The sequence below is a fragment of the Podarcis filfolensis genome, assembly GCF_964270895.1.
Source record: "Podarcis filfolensis genome assembly, chromosome: 14".
In the NCBI taxonomy this organism is placed as follows: Eukaryota; Metazoa; Chordata; class Lepidosauria; order Squamata; family Lacertidae; genus Podarcis; species Podarcis filfolensis.
Window position 1 is genome coordinate 36964778 of NC_139616.1, and position 12490 is coordinate 36977267.

Genomic DNA, 12490 nt, shown 5'->3' on the forward strand with positions numbered 1-12490 from the left:
GGCTACCAGAAGCATGAATGTGGGTATTGGGTCAGGCACCTGCACTTTGTTTTGTACTTAAGAGTTTCCTCTGCCAAATACTAGCACATCTGAAGTGCATATAATTGTTGCATATAATGTGGTTCTGTTCTTGGAGAGCCTGGTTTCACAATGGATTCATGGAAAATGGTGGGACTTGAACTAGGATAAAATCCCAACTCTATATGGACAACATAGTTCATTCTATCCTGTGGGGCTGGATTACCTGTGTGCTTTGGCTCACCTCCGCGATACTAGCATTCTGTATTAAGGTAGTGCAGTACAGTTGCATATAAAGTTGGATTGGGATCAGAGAGACCTGCTTCAAATCCCTGCTTAGTTAAGGTCAGTGGCCTTCCAGGGTGCCTTTCATATGCCCCTCCTTTATGTGCTGACTTTAATTACTGACCGGGCACATAATTTAAATGTGATTTTCTACCTGTGTGTGTTAGAAAGTAAGTGATGCAAAGTCACTTCTGCTTTATGGGATGTCATTGCCATCTTTGAGTAGTGATGGTCCTCATTGCATACTAAGTGACGTTTTCTTTCCACTTGATAGTTTAAGGCTGTGATCATTTAATACTATTTATTAATGAAGTAAAAGTTAGGATACTTTTATGCAAGAGTCTTTATATCTAAGAAAACTGATAATTGATAACTTTGTTCTGTGGTCACATTACATAGTGCTTACTGAGTCTTGTGGGTGCCTTAGGAGCTTAGCCTTTCCTTTAGCTTTCTGGGACTGTAAGCTGGTGATAACCACTCCTCTGTTACATATGAGAGTCACTCTGGTTACAGCCATCTAGACTTCCCCTTTCAACCCTGGCATTTTCTAGCTAGTGTGGATTGTAACTCTGTATGCCTAAGCCAGTGGTTTTCAGTCAGTGTGCCATGGCACCCCGGGGTGCCTTGAATGATGGTTAGGGGTGCCGCAGGCAACACTGACCTCTGTCCCTCTTTCCTTCCTTCCCTCCTTTCATGCCCTCTTGCCTCTCTGCCTCCCAAAGGCTTGTGTGGCTGTTTGTTGCAGCAGCCCTGGCTACAAGCTCCTCAGGCAAATGGTGCCTCTGGAGCTGGCCAGGGGGTGCTGGTTGCCAGAAGCTGAGGCAGCCTCAAAAAGGGGCGAGGGGCTGCTGGCTCTGCAGGCAAGGGGTGACATAACTGGGCTTCTGAGACTTGGAGCTCCCATAGGGGAGCCACAGAATTAATGTAGTTGGTCAAGGGAGCCCTGGACGCAAAAAGGTTGAAAACCTCTGGCCTAAGCATATATTATATGAATGCATGTTTGCTGTTGAAGCAGTGTACTGCTTTCTAGCCCTAGTGGTTTTTGCACTGGAACACACTCCTTATGGCATCATTATAGGTTCACCCTACAGTGGAAGGAAGCAATCCTTTCTTTTTTAACAGTTAAAGTATGTTGTCTGCCATAGAGACTTTGCTTCAGTGCTCTTGATGTTTCCCAGCTGTGTCTTGGTGTGTTTTCAGTTTGTTTTCTGTTCATGCTCCTCTTTATCCCATACTTAGCTTGTTATAGCTGCTCCTTTGACTGTAAAGTTCACTTGCAGTAATCTTTTTCCTCACAAGGCAGCTCAGTTGTTGACCTGCTGAGCTGCCTGGAGTGGCTCATTTGATCACTGAGCTGAGTGGCCTTAATCGCATTATGCCTATCCTGGTATTCTTTACATGATGCCTGGGTTGGGCAGTTCTGAAATAGAGGCTGTTAGATCATGAATGCTTATCTTCTGGGACACCTTTCAGGACCTCTTCCTGCAAAGTCATTGCAAAACATTTGGATTGTATGAGGCCCTGCTGAATATCTAAAGTACTTGAATGACAACCTCTTTTCTTGCATACCCCCTTGGGAGCTAAGAATGGCGCTATTTTCCCCCTACAATGGCAATAATAATAATAATAATAATAATTTGCTTTATATAGCTGCCCCATAGCAGAAGTATTCTAGGAAGCCAGCGTGGTGTAGTGGTTGGACTAGAACCTGTGAGGTCAGGGTTCAAATCCCCACTCAATCATAAAGCTCACAGGGTGACCTTGGGTCAGTCATAGCCTTTTAACCTACCTCACAGGGTTGCTATAGAGATTAACTGAGGGGGGTGAGCCATGTGCTCTTTGGAGAAAATGGTGGGATATAAATGCAATAAATAAGCTCTTCTGCTTTTCTTCTTAAGAAAGCTGGAGGGGCCAGCTGGATGGAGATGGCATCCAGAGATCTCCATGTGGTCACAACTGGACCTGTGCCAGTGGCAAAACATGCCTGGCACCTCGCTAATTTCTAACACTGCTTATCCACTGTGCTTGTCTTGGGTATTGTGCCTCAATAAAGCACTTAATTTATCTGTTACAATATAGAGTCAGTGGTCCTTATTTCTGGTTTAGGCTTGGGGTGCAGTTTTGAACCCTGATTTTCATAAACTCCTGTAGCCTGGGGGTGAATAATAGGGCAGGAAGGCTTTGGTCACATTTAAGCAAGTACTGTAAGTATTGCCTGTTGGCAGATGTTTCAAAACATTAAGTTTGTGGCCTGTAACTTCTCTGTATAGAATGATTGGAATTGGCTGCAGTGTAGCAAAAATGTATTTGGTTAAAACTCTCGATGTTTACATAAAGGAGGATAAGGGAGGTTCTTGCTGCTCTCTCCTGTTGGATCTCTCTTGTTTTCAGTGAAATATTTTCCCTTGTACTGTACTGTATGCTCTTCTTGACTGCAGTGTCCACCCCATCTCCAAAGTAGTATACAGCACTGTATTGATTTATCCAGAGAGCTTAGGGAAACACATGGTCATTTGCCCCCCTCAGTAGATCAGACTTGAAAGCACGACTTGCTCAAGGTCATCTGAGGAGATTCCCAGTGAAGTGAGGATTTGGACTTGGTTTTCAGTGATCTTAGTCTAATCGCTACATTGTACAATGCTTCCATTATGAAACCTTGCAATTTAAAGAAGTAAACTTTAAAAACATAAAACAAATGGACTCAAGAAAAAGGCCAAGGTAGGGTGGGTGGGAACTGGGAAGAGAAGTGGGAAACTATATGAAATGGCATTTTCAAAGACTGAACTCCGGGGGTGCGGGAGATTGTACATACATGACTGCTGTGATGGATAAGTGAATCTGTCTAAAACTTAGAGTGCCTGATATGATAGTATTCTCTTTCTGCCTTCCTCCTCTCTCCAGGCTCTCATGCCTCCTTCCCTGTTCAGGCTCTTTTATAATACTTAGCTATTTGCTCTCAGATGGTCTGTCTCGTGCATTTGTACAGAATTATTCCGAGAGTTATTAATTCCAGGGTTGAAAAAATGGTTTTAAGGCATCACTAGCAGTTAACACAGTACAACAGATTACCTTTGTTTCTGTTGACTTTCCCTAGCATTTTTATTGTTGCTACATTCCCCTCCTCCCTGCAAAGAACTCGGGGTTGTGCATATGTTTCCTTGCAGCAGCCCAGCGAGAGTTTTAAGTCGGCAAGACAATGACTGCCCTAGAATCAGTAAGCTTTATGGATGAGTGGGGATTTGACCACAGATCTTCCCTGTATACTGCATATAGCTGCTTACTATCCTTTCTCTTCATTTACTTTGCCTCTCTTCATTAGATTATAAGCCTGCAGGCAGGGCCTGGACATCACTTAGTACATGTTAAAGGCTATAAATAATAAACAATTTCTGTCTGAAGGAAGGATTATTGTTCTTGTTATTGTGTGGTTAATAGTAAAGTAGGAAGAGTTGGCTTGAATAACATCTCTCCTTGCTTTCCAGATTACCTCTCCAAACACGCCATGGCACGCCGTATGCGCAACAGCAGAGCTTGGCACTATGTCCTGAGTGGGGTACGCCGTGATGCAGACTCAAGGACAGTAGCATTGCCCTCTGGTTCCCTTAGCTGGTCGTCTGATTCTGATGGGCAGGTATGATAGTGCAGAACAGCCTTCTTAAGACCCAGTGCCATCTGGATAGTTGACTGTTTGTCTGAGTGGGAAAATTGACTGTTGGCATGTGTTTTGGATTTTTGACCAGGACTGTAATAGCTTTGCCCAATGAACTAAACTGTCATGAGCAATGAATCCATGAACCTAGCAGGGAGCTTAAATTGATCTACATTCATGTTTTTTCTTATCTGGGTGAGAGAAGTAAGTTGGCACTATTCCCACCCCCACTACCACCGGAATTAAATTACACCAGCATGTGTGGTAAACCACATGAAAGTTTATTTTGTGCTAGATGGAGTCTATTTACTTCATCAGTTGATGTTTTCAGAGTGTGGGCACCCAGAGCTTGGTTGCAGAGTGTATGTTCTTTTTGTTTACAATACTCAGATTCAGCTGAGATCTCCATTTGAGAGGTACTTGAATAGCAAAGCAGGGCAGGAACATGGCCTGAGCCCCCAGCTAGTTTATTTAATAAATTTATTCATTGTGTTTATATACAGGTCATGACCACTTTGAGTGCATTCAATTGATGCACGACCTCTGACATGTGGGTTGTTTTGGACTAGGAAGAGGGTAGAATGGGCGTGAAGGGGTGGGAGGGGCTTCTTTGCGCTCGGCCGATGTGCAGGGGGGCCAGGAATGCAAGCCCCGTGCAAATTGGGGTTTGCCTGTACCACCTTTCTACTAAGGCTTCCAAGGCGGTTTACAATTTTAAAGTGCTAAGATGAAGGGAAAAACATGTAAAATTGGGAGTGGGGGCAGTCTGACTGGAGTAGGCTCTGATGTAGTCTGTAACTGCCTCCCTCACACTCCTCTTCCTCCTCAGAGGAGCAGGCTGATGTCTGAAAATCAAGATTCGAAATTGCACTGCTGTAGGGTAAGGCTGAATCACTAAGAGGGACTACTGACTGTTTTGTAACCAAAACAAACTGGGAAGTTAGTTAAAAGCACAAGACTCAGTGCAAAGAGTGTAGGTTAAGGAAGTAACAGTGCAATCCTATACATGTCTATTCAGAAGTCCCATTAAGTTTAGTGCAGCTTAGTCCCATATAAGTGGGTATGGGGATTTCAGCCTAAAGCAATAAAAGACCACCCCTACTTCATTTTATGCTATGGCATCCTCCTACACTCTCCAGCCAGTCTTCTTAGGCGCCAAACTTTCCTCACTAAAGCAGTGTATGGCTTCCAGTAGTCACTAGTATCAGTGGGTCTCTTATCTTTTGTCAATTCCCCAGAGGAAGAAGGTATAAGAGCTAAAGGAAGGTGGAGTGAGAGAGACAACAGAAAAGCCTGCAGTTCTTCCTACTCTGTGGGTTTTTATATAGATAAGCAGGTGTCATATCAACCTCTCTTGCCATATTATTGTGGCTGCTGCTTCTGCTTTGCTGCCAAATGATGGCTCTCTCAGCCTCTTATCAGTTGAGAGGGTGCAGCTTCAATAGAGGCTACACAGAGCCAAGCTCTTCCACTTCAGTCACCCTTTAGAAATTCTTTTCAGTAATCTTTAAAGTCTGGCAAGGATTCATTTATACCAGTGAAAGTGGACAGCATTGACTTCAGAGAGTATATGTAAAAATAAAAAGAACTTAGCTTAAAAATAACATTTCTTTTGAGAGGAGAAATCCATGGGAATGGAAAATGACATGGGTTGGTTCTGAGCATTTTTTTTGGAAAGCGCATTCTAATAGTTTGTTTTTCTTTCTTCTGGGCAGCACAGCGACTCTGATTCAGAGCCAGAATTTCCTTCTCTTTTGCCTTCCATACCCACAGCAATCCCTGTAACTGGAGAGTCGTACTGTAACTGTGAAAACCAGAATGAAGCTCCATTCTGCTCTAATGTGCACACCATTCACCGGATCAAAGACTGTCAGTGTGGAGAGGAGGATGAATGTAAGGAAGCATTTTAAAAATCTCATACGAGTTAGGGATGTGTTGGAATGTGACATAGATGTGCAGGGAGAAAATAGTGACTGGATCTATGACTCCCATTGGCCATGCTGGTTGGGCCTGATGGGAGTTTGACTCCAGCAACATCTGGAAGGTCATAAGTTCCTCAGCCCTGCTCCATTTCTGATCTTTCTCCACAGGGCCTTTGGAGAACTTAAAATATCAGTTAAGAAGAGAAGGCAGAAATCTTTTCACATGCCCAGAACCCCTCTCTCTTACATGCTAGTTTTCTGTGTGGAGAGATTTCTTGAAATCGATTACTTTGTTCCATATTATACCGCTTTCAAAGGCAACAAATCATGGAGGAAGATCTTAAATAACTTAAATACAGGGGCATTAGGTCCTGAGAGTGTTTACATGCAGCCCAAATTGGTACAGTCCAGACACAGGTTTACTACTTCATTTCTCTTCATTTGTAATAGCTCTTCATTTGTGTTGAAGTGCAGTTTGAGTTGGGTGGCTGAGATCCAATATCATTTGTGTTTTTGAAAGATACCATCTCCCCTGCTGTCATTTAGATTTTGACTGGGTATGGGATGACCTGAACAAATCCACTGCAACATTGCTGACCTGTGATGACCGTAAGGTGAACTTCCACATGGACTACAGCTGTGGCACTGCTGCAGTCCGGGGAAACAAGGAGCTAGCAGAAGGGCAACACTTCTGGGAAATCAAGATGACCTCACCCGTCTATGGCACAGACATGGTACATTGAATGGTGATGTTTAGGTGCTGCCGGGGGCAGCTAAACAAAACAGGATGATTCATTGATAGCAGTACATTAAGCGTATTCTTTTAAAATATTTTTCTCCTGCTTTTGCAGCTGAAAGCAGCATGCAGCCAACATTAAGTGTAGCTTGAATTAATAAATGGCACATCAGTAAAACTCATCAGAAAACAGGCCAGAAGCATGTAAAGCATCAGTCAGGCTCTGGGGCTGGTGGATTAAAACGATTTTCAAATGGCATCAAAACACGGCCAATGTAGGATCCAAGCAGCTGTCCTAGGAGTTCTATAACTTGGGCACAAGCTTTCACTTGTTATTGCTGTGCTTTGCAATTGAGTAGAGATGCCATTTATGAAAACTGGCATCTTGTATGGTGAAGTCCAGTGGGGACACCATGATCTGCATAATCTTAGTACCCTTAGGCCACCGCATGCGTGTACAGCTGTGTCTTTAACCCTCAAATAGCTCTCAGATATGGTGCTTTCATATCATTGCTTGCTTCACTATGAGGCTGGAGGGTTCCTTGCACTCCCAGAATGCTTGCTTAGGGGCTGCTGGAAAGGAGTCATAGCTCAGTATTTACATGCTAGAGGCCCAGAATTGAATCTCTGCTAACATCTTCAGCTAAAATGATAAAGTAGCGGGTGAGGGGGAACCCTTGACCTCAGATGCTAGAAAGCTGCTGTCAGTCAAAGTACATAGTATGTGAGTATATCAGGTATGGGGAACCTTTGACTCTCTAGATGTTGCTGAACTATAACCCCCATAATCTTCAGCCATTGGCCATGCTTGCTGGGGTTGATAGGAGCTGGAGTTCAACAATATCTAGAAGGCCAAAGGTTCCCTAATTTTGGGCTAGACGAACAAGTAGTCTGACCTGATAGAACACATAATTATTTTACATGAACCAGCCCTAAGATGACTTGCTTATTCATATCCATTGGAATAAACTGTTCCATCTTAAGACCAAAGATTTCCTTAGTAATGTCTTGGCCTTTGCTGCAGGCATATGTGCAACATTAGAGACTGAAATGTTTCGGGGTGGTACCGTATTTTCCATTAGAGTTGTAGGTTTGTCAAATTGCCTAAATTCAATTATCTGTCATAGGTCTACACAACCAATAAAGTGCTATGCAATAAATTGGATGATACTGTGCTGTGACACACATTATGTGAAATAAAACCATGCAGGTCAACACAGCATGTCAGATTGATGTACTGCTGAGGTCGGTCTGCAAGAGTTGAGTATAGCAGAGCTCAAACCATGGGCCAGAAACCAGAATGCAGGAGAGGGTAATTATGTAATATGTATATGTGAACTGTCCAGATGCATTAACGAGGTTGAATTTTATTAAACGATATTAAAAATGTATAGTGCTAGACAACTGAACAGTAAATAGTTCAGTTCTATCAACATATTCTTTATCTAAACTAGAGGGAATGCATGTTGGTTTAGAAAGTAGGGAGTATGAATGATTTCCCCCACCCAAAGTGATTGTTGAACCTGAAATGTTCTCTGTAGTAGTGGAGCAGAATCAGTGGCTCTGAAGGCTAAATAAAAAGCTTACATGAGCAAATGCTCAGGTGATTGCTTAGGTGGCTCCATGATTTATGTAGTGTGTGTCCTTTTGTCTGTGTGCCTGCCCTCCTCTCTCCACTCCTAATTTTCTGTCTACATCTAGATGGTGGGAATTGGGACATCAGATGTGAACCTGGACAAGTACCGCCACACGTTTTGTAGCTTGCTGGGCAAAGATGAAGATAGCTGGGGCCTCTCATATACAGGTAATGGCAGCATAGAAAATAATTCATGGGATGAAGGAGAAATGTGAAGGTTTGCCAGTAATTGGAGGTGGCTCAGTGGCTCACAGAATGATTGAGCCATCAGAGATCATTGCTTAAAGTTGTGCTCCTTTAGATGTGATTGGACTCCAAACTCCCATCATCGCCAGCCCCAGACAGCATGGTCAATGTTCACGGGTGATGTGAGTTTTAGTCTTAACATCATCTGGAGGGCTACAGCTTAGTTAGCCCTGACTGAAATGTTGAGAACATGACTGCATAAATTCTCCCTTACAAAGGAAGTGAGAGACCATGATTGACTAAAGGAGTTGGACAAGTCATGCTGAGCAAAGGGGTTATATAGTTCATATATTTGTAACTGTAAACAAAAATTGAAATGACTGGCTTCTGAAGGGGGGAGGTATTTCTGTATTTGAAGCCTAATGCCAGCAGGCAGGTGTGCAGCTGGCATGCCAGCATATAGGAATGGACTAGTGCATGTGGCAGGTGCATTTTAATGGGCTGCATGTGCATGGGAAGCCTGCACAGGTAAGGGCTTTTTCTTGTGGCTCACACCTTGTATAAATTGGCCTTGGAGTACAGGCTAGAGAGCCAAAATACAGGCTAGCTTCTGGAAGTTCAGAGTTTATATTAACATCTTATTCTGTGCATCCCTATTTTATAGGTTATCAGAGAACTTGCACATGAATGCGTAATTAAAATGGCACCTTCAAACTTGCACGTGTTGGTTTACTACTTACGTGTTTTGGACTGCTGCATGTGTGAAATTACTTGCTACTATAAACAAAATGGCTTGGGCCAAAATTTGGCTAGTGAAAAAGCCAAGTATTCAGCTGGTGGTTAAAAAGTTAGTATCAGTATTTTAAAAGTACATCAGAGCAGGTCCCTGTACTGAGAAGATTGCAATCTCAAACATGGCACTGAGGTGTCAACAAAGGCAGGAAACAGGGGTGAGGGTGAACTTGGGTGTGTACTTTCCTTTGGTTACAGTAGCGGACGATGCCAAAGGCTTCATGGAATTAGTGGTGACATCACACAGGTGTTCTGGGAGGCAGTTCTAGGCACGAGGGCCATCAAGGGAAGATTTGATTTGTTTGAAGGAGCACAGCCCATTTTGTTCTTGCACCCAGCTGTTTTGGCAACAAGTTTTTGTGAGGACTTGAATTAATGGATCAAGACAGACAGATTCACTGATTTTCTGACAAGCAGTTGGAGGCTTGCCCATGTATAACTGATAAAGAACTAGGAAATAACTGTCTTAAGAAAAAGTTGGAATACACAGGATGAGTCTACAGTGTATATTGTGTAATTGTGGCTGATAATTGCCCTCTAGGACTCCTCCACCACAAGGGAGACAGAACCAACTTCTCGACGAGGTTTGGCCAAGGCTCCATTATTGGAGTGCACCTGGACACCTGGCATGGGACTCTGACCTTTTTCAAAAACAGGAAATGCATAGGTAAGAGCAAGAGATCCAGAACAGGTTTAAGCTGACCAAACTTTGGCACAACTGAAAGGTGTAGTCCAGTTTTGAGATGAGGGGGAATGTTGGAAGAAGATGCAACTAAGCAGGAGGGAGCTATTGCTAGATATGGGGTAGGATCACTGAAGTGTGAGATCTAAAGTTTAAACTTTAAGGGACTGCCTCTCAAAATATCAGCATGCTGTGTGTCCCTGCTACACTCAAATTACAATTTTCTCATGTGTAAAGATGTCAGAGGGCCTAGTTGTTAGTGCTGCCTGAGCATCCCAAGCTTTTGACTATTGAAAGGCTGTTTGGAACTAGTAAAATGTAGCATAAACCAGAAGTATATGCATGTAAGCCAGCTTTGGCCTTCACATCAGCGTAACTACGACAAGTGTATGGCATCATGTAGCAGCATGTCTGGTGCCTGGACAGTTTTCTTGATCGTGCACAGAGACAAAGAGCATAGAATCACACGTTGCTGCTGTTTTTATTGACGCTTAAGTCCCAAATTGAAGTTTTCTCTGTAAGACTATCAAGGGATGGGGTACCCTGCTCCCCAAATCCTTACAGTGCCCTAGCCAACGGCTGAGAGATTATAGCTTGTTGTGTGCCTTTTCCCCCCTATCTCTGTGACCATGTGTTGATCTCAGGCCTCCTTTTTGTTATTTCCATCCAGGAGTAGCTGCCACCAAACTTCAGAACAAGAGATTCTACCCCATGGTATGCTCAACGGCCGCTAAGAGCAGCATGAAAGTAATCCGCTCTTGCGGCAGCCACACCTCTCTGCAGTACCTTTGCTGTTTCCGTCTCCGCCAGCTGCTTCCTGACTATGTGGATACACTCGATGTGCTGCCCCTTCCCCCTGGACTGAAGCAAATTCTGCACAACAAACTGGGCTGGGTGCTGAGCATGAACTGTGGCTCGATTCAGCCACCCTCCCCCACCTCAGGAAATGATTCAGATAGCTCTTGCAGTTCAGATGCTGAGGAATGCCAGCGAAAGAGATGCAGGAGGACATAAAACTTTCTTTGAAGGCCATGTCTTGAAGGATGAGGGTTTTTCCTCAGTGTCTTTATAAGGGTGGTTCAAGCTGGCTCCTCAATGAGGGCAAAGATTCCCCCACACTTTCTAGTGAAATCTTGGAACTCAGCAAGTGTTTCCTGCTTTGGAAGAGACCTACCTTCAGGAGGCAAGCCATTCCTGTAGTTTGATTACCCCCGTTTGCCTCCTGCTCATCAACTACAGTTGCCAAGTTTTCTGGAAGAGTCTTTGAACCTTGAGACATTCAGTAGCCAAACAGGACAAGGAACACTTTCCTCCCAACAACCAAATGAATGAGACTCAATTTATGATGAAAACAGAGAAGCCAATGTACTGTGTTGGTTGGCCACTTGCAAGTAATGCCTCTGGGACACAGAAACAGCAATCTTTATCAATATAAAAAGGGCTCTTAATCTCTTGTGTGTTTTTCAGTGCTTTGGCACAGACAGCTCTGGCGCAAAATTAACTTGCTAGACTGTCTCTGTAAGTGAACTCATGTGAGCCTTGCAGCTTTAATTGCTTTGCATGTCTACCCGCTGCTTCTCCTGTATTGAACTATATGAAAACATAATTAAAATACAAGCTGCATTGACTTACAAGGGTTGAACACAGGCGTAAGTGACTAATGGTTTTGTTTCTGGTACTGCTGTGGGACTTTGCTTCTCAAGGTTCCTTCATGACATGGCTCAGCCAATACCAAACCATTGTTTGGCATGAAGTGCATGACCTGCACACTCAGATCTCCATCTTTTTCACAAATCATAGTTTGCCGTTGCCTTTGAACTGGGTGCATCATGTTTTTATTGTGTCCCACCCTTTAAATAAATACACAGGATGGCTTATGATTGTATCAAATCAAACATGTGATTAAAAAGCATGTTGAAAACACTGAAAACAGGATAAGAACCTCACGGAGATAAAAGATGGTTTAGCTGAGGGGTGATTTGGTAATGCCAGAGTTGCATAAGCTACTTTGTTTTCTAGAACTGGAATCTTATTTTGTTAACTAAAATCTTGTTGCCTGCCTTCTAGACCATTTACAAAATAATAACTAGAGTGGTGTGTGTGGACATAGTTAGAATTAAAGAAAAGTGTGCCTTTGAGCACCATATGAACTGAGTTTACATTCCTGACACATAAAGATCTCCTATTGGGCTTCTTCCAAGCTTTATTTGTTGCTGCATCCTAATTTACTAATTAAATGCTCTTTTGCTGCTATTGTTGGGAGTTGAAAATTTGCTGCCTTACTGCGTATCAGTCACAAAGCTATCTCTTGCCCTTCACCAAATGGTCTCAGGGCAGGTTACATAAATTACTGCAATTTCAAATAAAGGATTAATTAAAACTGCAAAACTAAACAGTCACACAAGCAGCAAAATAACAGGAGTGTAAACATCCATTCACCCAAGTGTTGTGAGTAGAGGACTGTCTTGACAACATAAACAATGATGGTGTCATGAGTCCTTGAGCATATTGCACAACCTGGGGGCGATAACACAACACACTTGCATACTCCACTGCCCCTCTAACATCACAAGGTGGTGGGACT

The 12490-nt window shown here is 43.2% G+C and overlaps 1 protein-coding gene across 9 annotated transcripts in view; it reads left to right on the forward strand.

Moving 5' to 3' along the window:
* Positions 1–11548, forward strand: part of SPSB3 (splA/ryanodine receptor domain and SOCS box containing 3) — an 18121-nt gene extending 6573 nt beyond the window's left edge. For 5 of the 9 annotated variants that reach the window (XM_083585319.1, XM_083585320.1, XM_083585318.1 and 2 more), the window contains exons 2-7: positions 3786–3934; positions 5668–5845; positions 6421–6608; positions 8312–8414; positions 9766–9891; positions 10577–11548. In XM_083585319.1, coding sequence (XP_083441445.1) covers positions 3786–3934; positions 5668–5845; positions 6421–6608; positions 8312–8414; positions 9766–9891; positions 10577–10920 — 1088 coding nt within the window. In that variant the 3' untranslated portion in view covers positions 10921–11548. Of the gene's footprint in view, positions 1–14; positions 364–3785; positions 3935–5667; positions 5846–6420; positions 6609–8311; positions 8415–9765; positions 9892–10576 lie in introns of those variants that run through there. The other 4 variants (XM_083585325.1, XM_083585322.1, XM_083585321.1 and 1 more) reach the window with 2 other exon arrangements.
* Positions 11549–12490: the final 942 nt, after the last annotated feature.